At 39.0% G+C, this 20,604-nt stretch overlaps 2 protein-coding genes across 2 annotated transcripts; one reads left to right on the top strand and one right to left on the bottom strand.

Annotated features, from left to right (window-relative positions):
* The first annotated feature begins 8,049 nt into the window (after positions 1–8,049).
* Positions 8,050–9,880, top strand: LOC140888518 (uncharacterized). Its single transcript, XM_073296210.1, has 3 exons — positions 8,050–8,326; positions 8,751–9,218; positions 9,423–9,880. The coding sequence occupies exons 1-3, from the start codon at positions 8,050–8,052 to the stop codon at positions 9,878–9,880; spliced, it is 1,203 nt and encodes a 400-aa protein (XP_073152311.1).
* An 8,544-nt stretch (positions 9,881–18,424) lies between these two features.
* Positions 18,425–20,023, bottom strand: LOC140888517 (uncharacterized). Its single transcript, XM_073296209.1, has one exon. The coding sequence runs from the start codon at positions 20,021–20,023 to the stop codon at positions 18,425–18,427; it is 1,599 nt and encodes a 532-aa protein (XP_073152310.1).
* Positions 20,024–20,604: the final 581 nt, after the last annotated feature.

Here is a 20,604-nt window from a genome sequence, read left to right as displayed (position 1 = left end):
AGAATAATAAAAGCATTTTTTATTAAAAAAATAATCTTTTTTAATCTTCTAACTTCTTGATCCAAATGCACTCTTAGCTTAAGATACGAATGACTGTTAATCAAGTATTTGTTTTTTTATTGAGTTAACCCGTAGTCTATTCGTCAAAGAAAATAATTTTAAAGTAAGAAGCCCATTAGAATATGGATTTGATTAGTTCAACCCCTCCTACGGCCCACTAACATAGTCAGATGAGCCCAACAAAATTAAGGTTTTTCTCGGTGAATTCATTACTTCTAAATGGCCCATCTATTATTATTATTATTATTATTATTATTATTATTATTATTATTATTATTTGAAATTATTTTGTCATGAGTTTTAGATAAATATATAGTTATACTATCCATTTCATTTACGTTGATAATTCGATGGATTTCACATTTTTATTACAAGTTTTCCGGCGCATGAATACATCAAATCATTCCGAGGATTGGAAGCAAATTTAATTTGTGTTTGGATCAATTAATTTAATTTAAATGAGATGGTGGATTTGGAATAAAAATCATCTTTGTTTATATTCTAAATCGATGGACCAAGAAATCTTTCAGAGTGTGTCCAACATGGATTATTCAATACTACACCTGGAGTACTTCTCCCCTCATGATGTGGTTAAATATCAATCATTGGATCATCAACACATATGTTAATTTTTATAAAAATATAGGGGTACCACGTGATCTAATGATATTGAAGTAGGGGGAGAAACACTCCCAATGTAGCATAGACTAACCCGTCCAACATATAGTCCAATACTCCAATGAGATAAATATGCAGCCCATATTGGCAAATTGTCTAAATATTACAGCCCTAGCCTAGAAGTAAATATAGTATATGAGTCGTATAAAGATAAGATCTAGAACTATACGTGGTGGATTCACTATGATTTTTATGATCAATATGAATTATTTCTATATAAAAAGGAAAATTTAGGGATGCACGAAAATCAACCCAAATAACAAAAATAATTCCAACGAAATGTTAAGATAAAGGGAAAAAAATTATTCTCAAATCGAAACTCACTCATATTTACAATAAAAAGTTATATTTTTGGCATAATAAAAAATAATGCATTATCATGGATAACCCACCCAATTAAGAGATTCGTCTCACACAAGTTTTTTTGAATTTTTATTTCGCACGTATCAGGAATTTATTGAGAGGCAAAAAATGAGTTATTTATTTATTTTTAATGCAAACTTAAATAATTTTCGTGGAGGCTAAACCTAAACTAGCTATTGTTGTATATATAAATGAGTTATTTGCATCAAATTACAAATGTTTTTTTATATATATAAATGAGTTATTTGCATCAAATACCTCTATAAAAATATTAAAAATACACGCTTCTATTCTATGAAATTTAAATAGGCATCTTTAACCCTGATCTTTTATAAAGTTAGCACATGTGTCCCATTATATGAGCAATTGTTGCACACGGCGCCCTCATGCGACTGAACAAACATTTTGATTCTTTTTAAATCTTTTCTGAAACATCTACTATTAATAAATGCGGAAAAACTTTATTTTTTTTAAAAAAAAATATACTATACATATATGCCCATACATATATGTATAAACATTAAAAATAATACTAACAAATAAATTCTTTTAATGATAACTTAAATAAATAAAAATCTTGAAACACACAATATTAATAAAAATCCGTAACCCAAAAATTCAAACTCATGCATGCGAAAATAAACATAAATAAAACTTTGAAATATGTTTTAAAAACCCTAATAAAGTATCTCAATATAATAATAACTCTTCCATGCGACGGTCACGGGGCCACTGCCATGCTTGCTCATACATCCTCGCCACCGGTAGGAGCTACAAATAAATTATCGTACTCACCTGCACCATATAAGCATAGTGAGCCTAGAGGCTCAACATGTCTAAACCTTTGTAATAATGGTTAAAATAATGCATCACATAATCATACTAATACATATAATCATCATGAATATGCATGCATGCTCGTAAAATAATACACCATGAATTCTTGCTAGCCATAATTATGATCATCATACATACATCATAACTAATCATACATAGCATAAATTGAGCATGTCATAATCATAAAAACTGTGTAGGTCATATCCATGAGTGTGGCTCGTAATCATGAGCGACTGATCAGTCTAAGAACCATCGTACGTGGCGGTGGATAAATCCACCTCTATGCTGGTAGTAAACTACCTCTGTGCCAGTGATAAAACCACTTCTATGCCGGTAGTAGAACTACCTCTGTGCCGGTGGTAAACCACCTCTGTGCTGTCACATCACTTCAATTTCCATAAAAATATTTTTCATGCTCAATTCTTAATCATAAACACATCATAAAATATTTTATGTAGGCATGCACTTAAAATATGTCCGTAATATATATTTAATTAATTTTAATAATAAATATACTTATACTTAAAATAAACTTCATGCATAAAAAAAGAATTAAATATATATTCCGGACTTAGTTAATTTTTACGAGTTGGTTTGATTGCTGGCCCCTTAGACTTAAACCCATAAATTCTAAGACTGGCCCAATAATTCAACTTAAGTCCATTAACTTACATTTAAGCCCAAATAATTTATTCAATCCCAATATGACATACCTGGCCCAATAACAAAACTCAAGCCCATTAATTACTTAGTCTGGCCCAATGACCCAAAAACCTAAAGACTGGCCCAATAATTTCCATGGGCCCCAAGACCCATAAAAATTAATAGACTCACTTAAATAATTACTAAAGCCCAATAACTTAATTCACATGTGCCCCAATTAATTAATTGAACTAGTCTTGGCCCATTTACAGCCCAACTTAATAATTAACTTAAAAATAAAAAAATATTCGAGCCCAACTAATATAACCCAGACCCGGACCCAACTAACATGACCCGTGATCCAACGGACTCGACCCGTACCCAAAACACCAAGCCCGGCCCGCCTAAAGCCTAGACACAACCTTAGCCTTTCTTTCCTTAATCCTAACTCACGGCAGCCCTGAGCGACTTTGGAAAAACTGAGCGTGCTGCCTACTCCGGCGGCCTTTGGCCATGAAACCACTGCCCATACTTAGCCAACATCCAGACGGTTCTAACCCAACAAATTATACCTCAAACGAAGCTCTGTAGAAGGGGAACGAACCAAAACAATCTACCCCTAGTTTCTGCTCACGCGCATAACGCGACTAGAAACTTCAGGCCGTTCGGCCGCCCATCTCCGGCAACCACCGGCCGGAGAACCACCTATAATATCTTCCCCAAGGTCTTGGGGTTCTAACCCCACTGGAATCAACCTAAAAAACGCCCTGTGGACCGAGAACGAGTCAATCTCCCAATGCTGCGCAATCTGCTGCACCCAACTTCTTTGGCTTTGGTTCCGGCCCTTCTTGGCACAAACCCCCTGCCTCACTCGATCCTACAGAACCTAGGACACGATCCTAACCACAGCCAACAGCCTGGACCCGAGCCACATGAGAAAAACGTGATCAAATCTTGAAGAAAACAAGAAAACTCATGCACGTGAAGGAGTTTATGAGATTTTTCAGAAGAAGTTCAGTAAATATCATGTCAAATCCATATAGTCTGATGAAAAACGTGAGTAGTAGCTTATATGGTGGTAAAGGAAAGAAATTAAACATGCCTTGTTAATTATAACGAAGATTTATGCGTATACGGGGCTCCGGGACGATGAACGGGCCAAGAACTTTAATAATCCTTGAAGAACTCGGCTAAGGAGGCTGCTATCTGCTGAAAAACGTGAGGGAGGAGGTGGAGGAGATGGGGTTGGCGGCTGATGGGGTTTGAGCGTAGGGTAGGGAGAGATTTTGGGTGTAATGTTGGGTAGATTAGGATAATAACTAATATAATTTATTTAGAAAGATAATATACCATAAACTTAAAATTTTAAACTCTTAAAATACCTACCAATCTGATAAATAGACCAAAATCCCGAAATAAATAAATAGCCTATTTTTAAAAATTAATAAAAGTCATTAAAATGACTTATTTTGGCTAAAAATAAACCCTTAAATAAATATATAATTAAATACTAAAATTTTCTTGACAAAATACCATAAAATATTATTTTTTTAAGGCTCATAAAATCTCATAAAATATTTTTGGCTCAAAAGTTGATATCTCATCCGTCCACGGTCCCGTCTACGCGATCAAATCAATTAAATTCTGAAAAATTTAGAAATTCTAAAATCACGGGTTGAATGCTAAAATAAATTTAAACCATGCATATAATTCACATAATAACACATAAATGTCATTTAACCCAAATATAAATTTTTAAATAATTATTTTCCCTAATTATGCAAATGCGAATTTACGTATTAAAATTTCCGGGTGTTACATTTTCAATCCATAAGATATATCCAATTATAAAATATTTATCAAACATTAACCTTTTATGAATTTTTATTTTAAATTTATTATTATTAATTTATTTATTTTTTAAAAAATATTATTAATTTATCTTTATAATATCATTATTTTATTAAAATTATTTTGTGCTTCCAATTTTTCATTAAATATGCATTCATAAACAATAATTTAAATACGTAAAAATACCAAAATATTAAACTAATTAAAATGATAAGTTCAAGAATTTTATTTTTTAGATTTAGTACTATATAGTATTGAACCAAAATCTAAATTTCTGAAAAGATGCAATGCACAATTTTTAATAAATAATAAAAAAAAATAAAATGATTATATAATGATAAAATTTACTATTAATTCTATAATTAATTAAATAAAATAATATTTTTAATTAAATAACTATAAAAAATATTAGTTATTTTATCTTAGTATTAGTTATACAAAAAATATATTTTAATAGTAAATTTTATCATCATATAGTCACTTTATTTTTTTTATTATTTACTGCAAATTGTGCAATACATATTCTCGAAAAATTTAGACTTTGGTTGAAATTAAAAAAAATTAATTAATATTAATAAATTTAAAATAAAAATAATAATTCATAAAATGTAAATGTTTGATAAATATTTTATAATTGGATTTTATGGGTTGAATAGATTTAAAAATTATACTCTCGAGAGGACAAATATGTAATTTTAATATTTCACAGAGGTATTTGGTGCCCAAAAAAAATCAAAATATTGACTCAATCGCATGAGGGGCGCGTGCTCAACAATCTCTCATATGAAGGAGCGCATGTGCTAATTTTATTAAAAGTCGGGGTTGAAATTTGTGTGAGATCATTTTACAGGTCAATCCAATTAAAAAATATATCCGGTCAAATATTAATCTGGATCTATCATAATTTGATCGATTTAAAACTTCGGCTAGGCTATTCATGTCTTTACGTACGTTCTTTTACCACCAAAGGCGCGAGGCTATTTGTTTACGTTAATAGTGTGTTTGAATGCATACAAAATAGAATTTGAAATTGGATTGTAAATCCTTGGAATTGAAATTCTGTTTTGGGATTTGACAAAAAGTTAAAATATATTTTTAAATTTGATATCATAAATTTTGGGTAAAATTTTTGAAGAAAAATTAAATATTTATGAGTAAAGTATATATATTTATTATTTTAATTTTTTTATTATTTTTATAAGCTCAAATCCCATGAAATTCGATCAATTTTGTAAAGATTCACTTAGAATATTAAATCATTTATTACAAATATTAAAATATATAAAAATAATATTATTATATAAAATATTTATTAATTCGGTTAACCGGTATTAAAATTTTGCAAACCGAAACCGAAATAATCTAAATGACCGATTTTTTTTATAATTAAAACCAAATTTATGAAATAACCGAACCGAATTTTGGAATTGACTCGGTTCGGTCAGTTAATTCAGTTTAACCGAACTTTTGCTCACCCCTAGGCACAACTCCGCTACGATCTCGGTAGTGCTTCATCACCACCGTCCACCTGGCCCTTGAATACTAAGCCTGAAAGCCCTGTAGGAATGAGTGAATAAAATGAGGCCCTCGATCCCCTATATATAGACAACAATTGGAAATTGCGATCTCTAGTTTGGAACTATCGATCGCACTTCGTAGCTTTCGATCGAGCTTCCAAACTCTCGTCTCCGAACGCGTGTCTCTGATTAGAAAACTCGGCTGTCGACAATAGTTCTGAACTACCGATCTGTAGTTCGGAACTTCCGAACTCCCTTAAAAGCACTTCAATCCTAACTAAACACATTTGGAATAATAAAAGCACTTTTTATTTTAAAAAAATAATAATATTTTTTTCTCTTCTAACTTCTTGATCCAAATGCACTCTTAGCTTAAGATACGACTAACTGTTAATCGAGTATTTGTTTTTTTATTGAGTTAACCCGTAGTCTATTCGTCAAAGAAAATAATGTTAAAGTAAGAAGCCCATTAGAATATGGATTTGATTAGTTCAACCCCTCCTACGGCCCACTAACATAGTCAGATGAGCCCAACAAAATTAAGGTTTTCCTCGATGAATTCATTACTTCTAAATGGCCCATATATTATTATTATTATTATTATTATTATTATTATTATTTGAAATTATTTTGTCACGAGTTTTAGATAAATATATAGTTATACTATCCATTTCATTTACGTTGATAATTCGATGGATTTCACATTTTTATTACAAGTTTTCCGGCGCATGCATACATCAAACCATTCCGAGGATTGGAAGCAAATTTAATTTGTGTTTGGATCAATTAATTTAATTTAATTTAAATTAGATGGTGGATTTGGAATTAAAATCATATTTGTTTATATTCTAAATCGATGACAAGTTTTCCGGCGCATGCATACATCAAATCATTCCGAGGATTGAAAGCAAATTTAATTTGTGTTTGGATCAATTAATTTAATTTAATTTAATTTAAATGAGATGGTGGATTTGGAATAAAAATCATCTTTGTTTATATTCTAAATCGATGGACCAAGAAATCTTCCAGAGTGTGTCCAACATATAGTCCAATGAGATAAATATGCAGCCCATATTGGAAAATTGTCTAAATATTACAGCCCTAGCCTAGAAGTAAATATAGTATATGAGTCGTATAAAGATAAGATCTAGAACTATACGTGGTGGATTCACTATGATTTTTATGATGAATATGATATAAAAAGGAAAATTTAGGTATGCACGAAAATCAACCCAAATAACAAAAATAATTCTTAGGAAATGTTAAGATAAAGGGAAAAAATTTATTCTCAAATCGAAATCATTCATTAAAGTTTTCATGAGTTGGTCTTTTGTGAGATAGTCAAATCACTCATATTTACAATGAAGAGTTATATTTTTGGCATAATAAAAAATAATGCATTATCATGGATAACCCACCCAATTAAGAGAGTCGTCTCACTCACACAAGTTTTTGTGAATTTTCATTGCGCACGTATCAGTGAACGAGAATTTATTGAGATGCCAAAAATGAGTTATTAATTCGATAAGATATTCCGATATTTATTTATTTATAATGCAAACATATATAAATAATTTTCGTGAAGGCTAAACCTAATAAACTATTTGATAGGTTACACCTAAAAATTCAACTGGGTCTGAGCCCAATCATGAAGGTCCACTCCAAATATTTTTGAGGCCCAATCTTATTTAAATATTATATATATTTAAATCAAGCAGACTCTGAATTCTACAAAAGCCCATAAAAGGCTCAAGCCCGTAAAAACTCTCCGAATATCTACAAATAGCTCAAGTCACCTCATTATTAATGTACACACTTTCTTTAGCACTATAATGCTTACTCTCGATTATTATTCATTGAGTAATAACTGACTTGAGCGTCAGAGTGTCTTCGCCGAGAACCCTCCCGGATCCTCTGACTTTATTTTGTGACGTAGGAATAATCCACTGAAGATCTCCCAAGGAAACGTGTAAGGATTTATTCATACTCCGAACTTTGCGAAAACAACGTATCGAGTACAAGTGATTTTTGGCTATATCAGCTTGGCGCTGTCTGTGGGAAACCGTTCACTACGTCATTGAGAACACATATTACTTCAAAAATGTCTCAAGGAAATATTAACAATGGAAACGCACCGCCGAGTATTACTCTCACCCGTGAAGATTTGACTGCGCTAATGGAAAACACAGCAGCACTCGCAGCAAAAGATGCAGTTGCTCAGTACCTAGAAACCCGCAAGCACAAAAGCAGCAAGAAAAAGGCTCAGAGTGAAGGCTCGTCATCTCTTGACCCTAATAACGGAGACCCAAATAAAGATAAGTCTAAAGTGAATGATAAATATCAAGGGGGGACCAAGAAAAATACTATTCAGAAAGACGGTGAAGAGTGTTCACACAGTTCATGACACTTCTGGCGAAAACAAGATCACTAATCCAGCTCGGAAGGATGGATCTCGCACACATGTAACTGGAGAGAATATGTCCGCAATTTTGCCGTCACGTCGAAGCCCCTTCACTGATGACATATTATCTGAAACATTACCAAAGGAAGTCAAAATCCCCAGCTTACCTGAGTTCGATGGAACGAGTGACCCCCAAGACCATATTGACAAATTCTACGCGAAAGCGGATTTGTATGATATCACAGATGCTGCATACTGTAAAATTTTCCGAACAACATTATCAGGAAGAGCACTCACATGGTTCAATAAGTTACCCTCTGGATCTATTGCCAATTTGGAGCAACTTACTGACTGCTTCATCTAGCAATTCTCAATTAACAAAAAATACCCAAAAATAGCAGCATATTTGTTCACAGTCATTCAAAAAGAAGGAGAATGTTTGAGGGACTATGTTCGGCGATTTACTCATGCGGTGCACGAAGTCTTACACGTGAACCATGATTTGTTAGCTGGAATAATGCAACAAAACTTGCGCAATCGGAAGTTCAAAGAATCAATAGCGGGAAGGCCGCCCAAAAACTTAGAGGAATTATTGGAAAGAGTTGAGAAATACATATGGGTTGAAGAATCTGTAGAGCCACTCTACTTGAATAAAAGAAAGAGAGAAGAAGATAAATCAGATATCAGAAAGCGAGACGAGAAGCGAACAGCACAGAGCCCCCGCCTCCAAAATACACCCCTCAATGCACGTCTGACCGATATACTGGTAGTGGCTGAAAAACAAGGGTTGTTGCATCCCCCTCGCCCAATGCAAAATAACCCAAAGCGCCAGCGTTCGGACAATTATTGTCATTTTCATAAAAATAAAGGTCATACTACAGAAGATTGCTTCAGTTTGCGAGCAGAAATTGAAAAACTCATAAAACGCGGGCATTTGGGAAATTTTGTGGACAAATCCCGTGGTGAAAAGCGAGATGACAGACATCGGGACGAAAAACCAAAACGTGACTATCAAAAGCGCCATGATGAAACTGGGAAACAACATGAACGAGTTGATTAAAATTTGCCAACAGGAGGGGTAATCGCCGTAATCACTGGGGGGCCTGCTTGTGGCGACTCAAACAATGCAAGAAAAGCCCTTCTACGGGCAGCAAAAGGAACCAACAATTTATCTAGCCCCACATCCTTGTCGATATATGAAATTGGAACCATCCAAGATGGATTATCATTCAGTGACAAAGATCTGGAGAACCCACGGGGTACCCATAATGATGCTTTAATCATCTCAGCCACAATCTCTAATTTTTGGGTAAAGAAAATTCTAGTGGATTCAGGAAGTTCGGCCGACATAATTTTTCATGATGCATTCATCAAATTGGGTATTAATAATGCACAGTTAACTCCAGTCAACACTCCACTAGTCGGATTTTTCGGAGAAATAGTTGAAGCTTTGGGCGAAGTAATGCTTCCTCTTTCCTTGGGTTCTTACCCCAAATGGTCTACTAAGATGGTGAAATTCCTTGTAGTTTAGTCTTCATCTGCATACCATGTGATATTGGGACGACCAAGTCTCAATATATTCCAAGCCATCAGATCGACATATCATATGAAACTGAAGTTTCCGACTCCAGGAGGAGTAGGAGAAGCCATTGGTGACCATCGTCTAGCCAGAGAGTGTCATGCGGTAACACTACGGGGTTCATCAGGAAATCGCAAAAGACAAGTTTCTAGTGAGAAAAGAGCACCGCATGTCAAGCTCTTATTTTATGATCATGAATAATTATTTTAGTACGTACATAATATTTTGATTCGAAATATTCCTTTGTAATATTGTGTCAAAGTAAGCTAAAAACATTCCGGCCGTCATCGTCACAAAACCAACCCGGAACATATAAAAATATGCGTTACTCAAAATTAATTGCAAAAAAATGTGTAATGTAATGGGTTTTGTCCGTACGTACTTATGTTTTGAGTATTGTATTCTCATTTAGATCAACTAGTGATGGGTACGTACACACTGTAGCACAATATTTTACTTCATAAGTAAAATAATTTGATGATGTCGATTTTTTCCTCCGGGTTTGGTCTGGTAGAGCGGATCTCCAAATCCTCCAAAAAACGGGTCGGGTCAGGTCTCACGTGCACTGCACAGACAAAAGCCAAGTTAGGGGGCGCCGAAAGTGTTTTCGGCGTGATCCCTCCGATGCCTAAGTCAGTGCTCGAAAGTAAAAGAGCGTGACTATAAGGAAGAACAAGAGAATATGCGTGCGTGAGTGTGTGAGCAAGAAGTGAATATAAGAGATGAATGAATAAATCATGAACCATACCTGTATTTATAGGGGTTTGGAGGGGTAGGTTACCTTGTCAAGGTAGAACATGTGTTAGAGCAGGACTCTACTCGGGTAAGAGCCCTGACCAAGTAGGATTCTAATATCAATTTGAAGATAATATCAAATATTGGATTCATAAGATATTATCCTTATCTGTTGATGATCTTTATGTGCTCGAGATTAGTGGAAGGTTCAAGATATTGGACCCTTCTTGGGCTCGGGTCGAGCTCCAACCATACCAGTTAGGGTTCAAGCCCATGTATTCATGACTACGATCTTATTTCCTACCAGGGTCATTTCAGACTAGGCTTCTCATAAAATAAGACTAAATGGGCCCCAAAGTGTATTTCCAAAAATATGGATTATTGGGCTCGGGTCGGGTTAGACCCGTATATTTTTTAGGGACATCAATAGTACTTCCCCCTACTGGTCTAAAGAAGTATGAAATTTAGACCATATATTCCTCTGACCGGACCCGAGCCCCATATACCCTGTGTGTAGTGTAATATACCACAATGCGTCTTCTGTGAACGGTCCGGATCTTGATCCTTGTCGTGTGCTTTCTCTGGACGGCAGAGATCTCGCGACGGTACAATTTCCGAGAGATTCCCTGAGTGACGCGGCTCACCCCGGACCGCTGATCAAGATTGTCATCAGACGGTCAAGATCAATTCAATCCTCCTATAAATAGGGCGGTAAAAAAACTTCATTTTTCACCTTTATAGCGTGGGCGTTACTCTGTCAAAATTCCGTGAGGTACCCCGACCCGAGCCACTATTCCCGTTTCATTTCTGATCGGTCAACCATCGAGCTCCTCTTTTATACTTTTCGATCAATCAACTTCTTCTGTAAGTTTCTTTGTTTTAAATATTAAATTAAGATGTCTTCCCCGGACGAAAATACTGTCCGGGAAATAGTTGCTTTTATCGAATCTCCTCTCCCTCACGAGGCATCCGAGCATTCTGCCTCTTCAGGGTCAGATGCCGACCCGAGTCCCGCCGAGACTCGGGATGCCAAGATGCGAAGGCTTCACGCCCTCAAGACTGATGAGGCCCGACTAAGATCGAAAGGAAAACATTGGTTCCAAATCCTAGCCTCCCACCTTAGTCCAGACATAGGCCCAACTATTAGGGACAGGTCAGGAATGCCTAATACTTATGACTTATTGCTCCCGCGTTGTAGGGACCGGGCTCATAGGCCTCCTGAAGGATACCTAAGCTTTAGCCTAGATCAAGTGAAAATGGGCCTGAGGTTCCCCATCCCGAACATCATTTTGGCCCTGTGTCAATATTTTTGTATATGTCCGAGCCAGCTTACTCCTAACTCTTTTGGCTCGATATTATCTTTAGGAGTTTTATTCTGTTTTTTCCGAGTCCCCTTAGACATAGGAAACTTCACCAAATTTCTTCAAATTAAGAAAACCGCCCCGGGCAGGTTTTATATTTCCCTCCGTTCTGAATACCAATTTCTAAAAGGGAAACCAAGCTCCCACAAAGGTTGGAATAATAGATATTTCTTTGTCCGACCCGAGCCCGAGCAGCCCTGGCTATGCCGTTCAAACTAGGCTATGAATTTTATTTCTCCTGATCCTCCTGCTCAGCCCAGCCACAATTTCACCAACTTCTTGGCCACCCTTTCTGTTAAAATCTTCAATATCGAGAGTTTGATCAAGGATTATCTCTTATGCACATATGGCTTCTGTAGAAAAGGAATAGAAGTCCAAGGTGATTTAGGTAGGAATACTTAACCATTTAATCATTCGTTACTTTACTCTCCCATGCACCCCTTATTTATTTATTCTCCTCCCTTTTTTTTTTAACCATGTTATATATATATGTATATATATACATTTTTTTCAGACGACCGGATAGCTCAAGCAGAGATGCCAGCCGATTTCCGAGCCGCGGCCAAGAGGTTGAAAAGAAAGAAACCTGAGGCCTCTGCGGAATCTGTCACTGAATCCGACCCTCGTATTCCCGAGCTGGAACTCAAGAAGACTTCTAAGAAAGTCCGAGGAGATGAAACCCTGAGCAAGACTGAGCCCCTTTCTCGGGCTAACATCGCTGCCTCCGGGAAGGGGAAAGAGAAAGCTTATATTGATCTTGGGTCCCTTCCTGAGCATATGGAACGAGGTGATCCCGACCACCCCTATAGCCCGAGAGTCTCCTTCTTGCCCGATCGGACCAATCCGGGAGCTTGAATATTATGCAGCACATGGTCTCTACAGAGGACCTAGAGATAGTTTGGGCGGTACCAGATAAAGAGGCTGAGGAGTCTCTGGCCTTGGCCCTCATGCAGGTAATTTTTGGGTTAATTATAAACTTGAAAAATTACTTTTATCATTTTTCCTATGAATGATACACTATATTTCTCTTTCTAGGTTGTCGTCTGGTCGGGGGAGATTACTGCCCGCGCCTATAAGGCCCGTGCTGACCATTCTTTGAATCAAGATGCCTTGGTGAAGCGGATAGCTGCATTGACTGGACAGATTCGTGATATCAAAGCTGCTCATGACCAGGAAGTGTATGATATGAGGTCGGATATTGAGACAGCTCAAGACGGGTGGGATGAGGCCAAGAAGCGTATTACCAAGCTCGAGGCTGTTCTGGCTACCAAGGATAAAGAGTTCGAGGTCGGATGGTCAAAAAGGAAGGAGGATTTTATCAATTCCTCTGATTTTGCCGACCTTTGTGCTGAGAAGAATGTGGCATTCTTTGAAGATGGCTTCAAGGGATGTTTGGCCCAGATCAGGGCTGAAGGATATTCTGAGGCTGAACATCCTTTTTCCTCCCTTGACTCAGCCAAAGCCTTAGATGACTTGCCTGACGAGGAGGGGAGATCCGAATGGGAGGAGGCTGACCAGGAGGAAAAAGAGCCCGAGCAAAAGGAGGATGCTGCTCCTTAGTGTTTTTTTTCTTTTAATGTTGAAAACAATGTTCCGAACAAGTTCCATTTCTAGACCCTGCTCGGTCTTCTTTTTGGTTTTTAATTTATTTCGTATTATGAATGGATGACCCGTGTTGGATGTATAAATTGTTCAGAGTTTTGCCGAATATAATTTTAATTCCCGAGCTGGAATGATAACAAAATTTTGCTAAGTATTGAATAAATTCCCGAGCTGGAATTTTAACAAAATTTGGCCAAGTATTGAATAAATTCCCGAGCTGGAATGATAACAAAATTTTGCTAAGTATTGAATAAATTCCCGAGCTGGAATTTTAACAAAATTTTGCCAAGTATTGAATAAATTCCCGGGCTGGAATGATAACAAAATTTTGCTAAGTATTGAATAAATTCCCGAGCTGGAATTTTAACAAAATTTTGCCAAGTATTGAATGAATTCCCGAGCTGGAATGTTAACAAAATTTTGTCAAGTATAAAAGTAATGCCCGAGCTGGTAATCCTTTATGATACTCTATTTAATGTAAATTTTAATCGGATCCCAAAGTTCGTGGTGATTGCCCAACTGATCGGGCTAAAATTTTTTATTTTGACCTCGAAGGGGGTGGTGTGTGCCAAGCTTATCAGGCTTTAATCTTGATCACGAATGGCTTGGTGAGTGCCGAACTGGTCGGGCTTTAATTTTGATCACGAATGGCTTGGTGAGTGCCGAACTGGTCGGGCTTTAATTTTTACCACGAATGGCGTGGTGAGTGCCGAGCTGGTCGGGCTTGGATTTTGACCACGAATGGTGTGGTGAGTGCCGAGCTGGTCGGGCTTGGATTCTGACCACGAATGGCGTGGTAAATGCCGAACTGATCGGGCTTTAATTTTGATTTGACCACGAATGGCGTGGTGTGTGCCGAGTTGATCGGGCTTGGTTTCTGACCACGAATGGCGTGGTATGTGCCGAGTTGATCAGGCTTGGTTTCTGACCACGAATGGCATGGTATGTGCCGAGTTGATCGGGCTTGGTTTCTGACCACGAATGGCGTGGTATGTGCCGAGTTGATCGGGCTTGGTTTCTGACCACGAATGGCGTGGTATGTGCCGAGTTGATCGGGCTTGGTTTTTGACCATGAATGGCGTGGTATGTGCCGAATTGATCGGGCTTTAATTTTGTTTGACAAAACATGTCATTTTTTCATTGATAATTCACAAAACATATCTCAAAGATTTAAGAAATAACAGAAGAACTCAACTACTACTACTATCAAACTTAAAACAAAAAATAACAAAATAACTCACAACCCCGTGCTCTTTATGAGGTCGGTTGTCCTAACTCTGGTTGGGATCTTAGGAATAATATTTCTTCAAATGTTGAGCATTCCACGGCCTTTTTCCTTTCTTTCCTTGCGAATTTTCCAAGTAATAAGCAGCCACTCCTGCTTTCCCTACCACCTTGAAGGGTCCTTCATATTTCGCATCTAGTTTTCCTCTCTCCCCATGGTGTTGAATTTTCCTCATAACCAAGTCCCCCTCTTGAAAGGCCCGAGGGTAGACCCGTTTGTTATAGGCTCGGGTCATTCTTTTACGATAAGCTGTTAACCAAACTGCTGCTCTAGCTCGGTTTTCTTCCACCAAATCTAAATCCATGGCCCTCAGTTTATTGTTATCCGGGCCGTAGGCTATGATCCGGGCACTTTCTTGTCCAATCTCAGCAGGAAGGACTGCCTTCGTCCCGTACACCATATTATATGGTGTTTCATCCGTCCCGGACCTTGTTGTAGTTTGATAAGACCATAATACGGATGGAAGCTCATCCACCCATTTTCCCTTAGCTGAATCTAACCTGGTCTTGAGTGTTTGCACAATAGTTCTATTAGTAACCTCCACTTGTCCATTCCCTTGGGGGTAAGCAACAGATGAAAAAATTTGTTCAATTTTCATCTGTTTACACCAAGCTTGGACCTTAGAGCCACAAAATTGTCTTCCATTGTCTGATATGAGCCTGCGCGGTATTCCAAACCGACAAACAATATTCTTCCATAAGAAATTCAAGACTTCTTTTTCTGTGATTTTGGCTAATGGCTCGGCCTCGACCCACTTTGAGAAATAATCCACGGCCACCAATAAGAATTTTCTCTGACCCGTGCTGACCGGGAATGGCCCGACAATATCCATTCCCCATTGATCGAAAGGACAGGCGACTACTACTGCCTTCATAAACTCCGCAGGCCTCCACTGTAAATTGACATGCCTCTGACAATTGTAGCATGAATTGACCAGGACGGAAGCATCCTTCTTCATAGTGGGCCAGAAGAAACCGGCCAGGAGGGCTTTCCGAGCTAGGGCTATGCTACCCAAGTGATTCCCACAACAGCCTTCATGAATCTCTCGCAAAACATAATTAGCTTCATCCGGGCCAAGACACTTGAGCAGAGGTTGAGAGAATGACCTTTTGAAAAGTATCTTGTCAACCATCACAAAACGCAAAGCTCTCCTTTTAATTTCCCGAGCCTTCTTGTTATTGTTCGGGAGCTCATCCTTAGTCAGATATTTGTGGATGTCATACCTCCAATCTCCTTCAGGTACGTCTGCTATCAGGTCGTCCAAACTTTCAAGTTGAGATACCAGCTCTTTTCCTTTTAGTCCGGGCTCGAGTGGCTCACCCACGAAACTTGCGAGACGAGCCAAGTGATCAGCTTTCGTATTTTCAGTTCTCGGGATCAACTCCATAGTGAGCTCGGTAAACTCTTCCTTAGCTTTATCTAATGCTTGAGCATATTTTATCATCTTTTCATTCTTAGTTTCAAAATTCCCCTTGCTCTGTTGTATGGCCAATTGTGAGTCTGAATAAAGGGTAGCTCGGGATATACCAAGATTTCGAGCAGCCTTTAGTCCGAGCAGGAGGGCTTCATATTCTGCTTCATTATTAGATGCTCGGAAATCCAACCTTATCGAGATGTTAGTTTCCTCGCCCCAGGGTGATATTATCACAATCCCAACCCCGATTCCTGTTTGACAAGATGATCCATCTACAAATATCTTCCAATGGTCCTCTTGTTTTAACTGAATAGTTTCTGCCAAGAAATCAGCTAGGGCTTGAGCTTTGATGGCAGTACGGGGCTCAAATTTTTTGTCGTACTCACTTAACTCTGTAATCCACTTGATCAGTCTTCCCGATGCATCTGGGTTGGCTGCAATTTTTCCCAAGGCACTATTGGTAAGAACAGTGATCGGGTGGGATAAGAAGTAAGGTCTCAATTTTCTAGCTGTAATGACGAGGGCCAGAGCTAACTTTTCTTGAGTCATATAATTGAGTTCTGCTCCCTTCAGGGCATGACTGACAAAGTAGACCGGCAGATGATTCACCCCCTCCTTCCGAACCAGGACCGAGCTAGCGGCCCGGGGTGTGACAGCCAGATACACGAAGAGATCTTCTCCCTGTACTGGTTTGTTCAACACCGGTAACTCTTTTAGATACTTTTTCAACTCTTGGAAAGATTTCTCACTCTGTTCATCCCATTCAAAATTTTTAGTTTTTCTGAGTGCTTTGAAGAACAGGAAACTCTTATCTGCTGATCTTGATATGAAGCGAGCCAATGCGGCAATCCTTCCAGACAGCCTTTGTACCTCCTGTATATTTTTGGGCGACTCCATAGAGATAATGGCTTGAACTTTTTTCGGGTTAGCTTCAATTCCTCTCCTAGTGACCATATATCCCAGAAATTTCCCAGTCTGAACCCCAAATGTGCACTTGCTCGGGTTTAACTTTAATCGATAATCACGTAGTGTCTGGAATGTCTGGGTCAGGTCGGCAATGAATTGATGAGCTGTTCGGGTTTTGACCAAAATATCGTTCACATATACTTCGATGTTTTTGCCTATTTGTCGCTTGAAAATTTTGTCCATTAGTCTTTGATAAGTGGCCCCAACATTCTTGAGCCCAAAAGGCATAACCACGTAGCAATAAGTTCCTGTAGAGGTGACAAAACTCACCTTATCTTGATCTTGCTTAGCCAGGGAAATTTGATGATACCCCTGATAAGCGTCCAGAAAACACAATAACTCATGCCCAGATGTGGAATCCACCAACTGGTCTATTCGGGGCAAGGGATTGCAATCTTTCGGACAGGCCTTGTTTAGATCACGGAAGTATACACACATGCGCCATTTACCCGAGGACTTGGGTACCAAGACCATATTTGACAACCAAGTCGGGAAATATACCTCCTGAATGTGTCCGGCCTTCAAGAGTTCCTCAACTTGCCCCTGAATCACAGCGTCTTTTTCGGGCCCAAAATGTCGTTTTTTCTGAATAATAGGGCGGTAGTCTCGTATAACATTCAACTTGTGCTCCATTACTTCTCTCCGTACTCCCAAGAGGTCGGATACGGACCAAGCGAAGGCGTCTTTGTTCTCCATCAAACACTGTATCAGCTGTTTTTTAAGAATAGGTTCTAGCGTCCGAGAAACCTTGACCGAACCAGTTGGGGGGCAGATTATGATCTCTTCACACTCTTCCTCAGCCATAACAGGGGCGCTTTCTTCCAATAAGTTTACTTGTTCCCGATCTCTTGGCCCGGGTCGGTCATCATGGTTGATTTTGACTGCCTTTTGTTCTATCCGTACCTCTTCCACATAGCACTTTCGAGAAATCTTTTGATCTCCCTGGACCTCTCCCACTTCATTACCCACAGGAAATTTTATTTTTTGATATATTGCGGAAGCCACGGCCATGAACGTAGTCATGGCTGGTCTTCCCAAGATAACGTTGTATGCTGATGGTGCATCCACGATAATAAAGCTGACAATCCGAGTTTTACTTGTACGATCCTTGCCCAAAGTGAGCGGCAAATTGATCAATCCAGTAGGTCGGATGGCAGACCCGTGAACCCGAACAACGACGTCACCACCGGCTCTACCTTATATTCCCCCAAATCCATCTGGTTTATGGTTTCTTGGAGCAGTACATTGATCGAGCTTCCCGAATCCACAAAAATTCGGGCTATGTCATAATTAGCGACCAGAGCTCGAATAACCAATGCATCATTATGAGTAGTATCCGACAAACCTTTCAAATCACCCGGGCCAAAGGAAATGGTCGGGCCTGTTCTAACCACCTGGTCAGCTATCTCCATGTTGCTCAGTTTCCGACTACTTGTCTTCCTTGCCCTATTGGAATCTCCATCAGTCGGTCCCCCAGATATCATGTTGATAACACCTTTTTTGGGAGGGGGTGGTCCCTGGTTATTCCCGGGCTGATTTTGGTTCGGGCGTTGGAAATTTCCCTGGGGTGGACCAGGTCGGGGTCTTGGTGCGTAATGATCAGGACCTTCGTGAATCCTTTTATTCGAGGGATATCCTACTTTTTGTTGTGCCAACCTATCCCTCATCCCTGGCTCCTGTTGTATTATTCTTTCAATTTCCTGCTCCAGTTGACGACAATCATTAGTATTGTGCCCATACTCATTGTGAAAGTCACAATACTTATCAGACTTTGGTCTACGGGGCCCCTGCTCGCTCCATGGAGGTCTCTGTAGAAGTCTTTTTTCTTCACATATTCGCATAGCCTGAGTTTTACCCATCCTTAGAGGAGTGAAAGAAGTGAATTTCCCAAGCAGCTCGGGTCGGGGAGATGGTCCCATCCTCCGAGGTGTGTTAGGGGCCCGGGCGTTCTTCGGACTTGGTGGCCTGTCCATCCCATTATTCATACGGGAAACTTGTACCTCCTCTAGATTCACATATTTTTCGGCCCGAGCAAGCACTTCATCGTAAGTAGACGACGGTTTTTTGATCAGGGATTTAAGAAAATCCCCTGTAGCAAGTCCTTGGGTAAAGGCACTGATAAGCAGGTCAGTGGTGGCAGTAGGTACTTCCAGGGCCAAGGCACTAAATCGACGAACATATACTCGCAAATCTTCTTGACCTTGCTGTTTGATAGCAAAAAGACTAAGAGTAGTCGTAGGGTGTTTTTTGCTACTAGCAAAGTGGTGTAGGAAGGCCTTGCTGAAATCCTTGAACTCCTTGATATCTCCTTGGCGTAATAAGTTGAACCATTGTTGAGCCGGTCCTATCAAAGTATTGAGAAAGACCCGACACTTGATTGGGTTAGAATATCTGTGCAACAACGCCGCATTCTCAAAACGGGACAGATGCTCATCCGGGTCCCCTTTCCCATCATATTCCCCAATATGCGGAAATTTAAAGTTTTTGGGGAGTTCAGACTCCAATATTTCAGGAGAAAAGGGGATATTCCGCACTGGCGTGGCTAGGTATCCTGATTGTTTCTTCTTCAAGAGCTCCACCTCCTCCTTCAGTTTCCTGATTTCCTCTAACTGCGCGTTCTGACCTGGTGGTGGGGGAGGGGGATTGGTTTCCGCCCTTGCAGCCATAGCTCTTTCGACAGCAGCGGTGATAAGTTGATTTATTTCTTCGTTGACTTCATTTGCATCAGCCATCTCAACTCTTTTTCTTCAATTTCCCACAGACGGCGCCAATTGATGATGTCAATTTTTTCCTTCGGGTTCGGTCTGGTAGAGCGGATCTCCAAATCCTCCACAAAACGGGTCGGGTCGGGTCTCACGTGCACTGCACAGACAAAAGCCAAGTTAGGGGGCGCCGAAAGTGTTTTCGACGTGACCCCTCCGATGCCTAAGTCAGTGCTCGAAAGTAAAAGAGCGTGACTATAAGGAAGAACAAGAGAATATGCGTGCGTGAGTGTGTGAGCAAGAAGTGAATATAAGAGATGAATGAATAAATCATGAACCATACCTGTATTTATAGGGGTTTGGAGGGGTAGGTTACCTTGTCAAGGTAGAACATGTGTTAGAGCAGGACTCTACTCGGGTAAGAGCCCTGACCAAGTAGGATTCTAATATCAATTTGAAGATAATATCAAATATTGGATTCATAAGATATTATCCTTATCTGTTGATGATCTTTATGTGCTCGAGAGTAGTGGAAGGTTCTAGATATTGGACCCTTCTTGGGCTCGGGTCGGGCTCCAACCATACCAGTTAGGGTTCAAGCCCATGTATTC

This window comes from Henckelia pumila, chromosome 3 (genome assembly GCF_033568475.1).
Source record: "Henckelia pumila isolate YLH828 chromosome 3, ASM3356847v2, whole genome shotgun sequence".
Lineage (NCBI taxonomy): Eukaryota > Viridiplantae > Streptophyta > Magnoliopsida > Lamiales > Gesneriaceae > Henckelia > Henckelia pumila.
The sequence above is the reverse complement of the archived record's forward strand: the minus strand, read 5'-3'. Positions and strand labels throughout refer to the sequence as shown.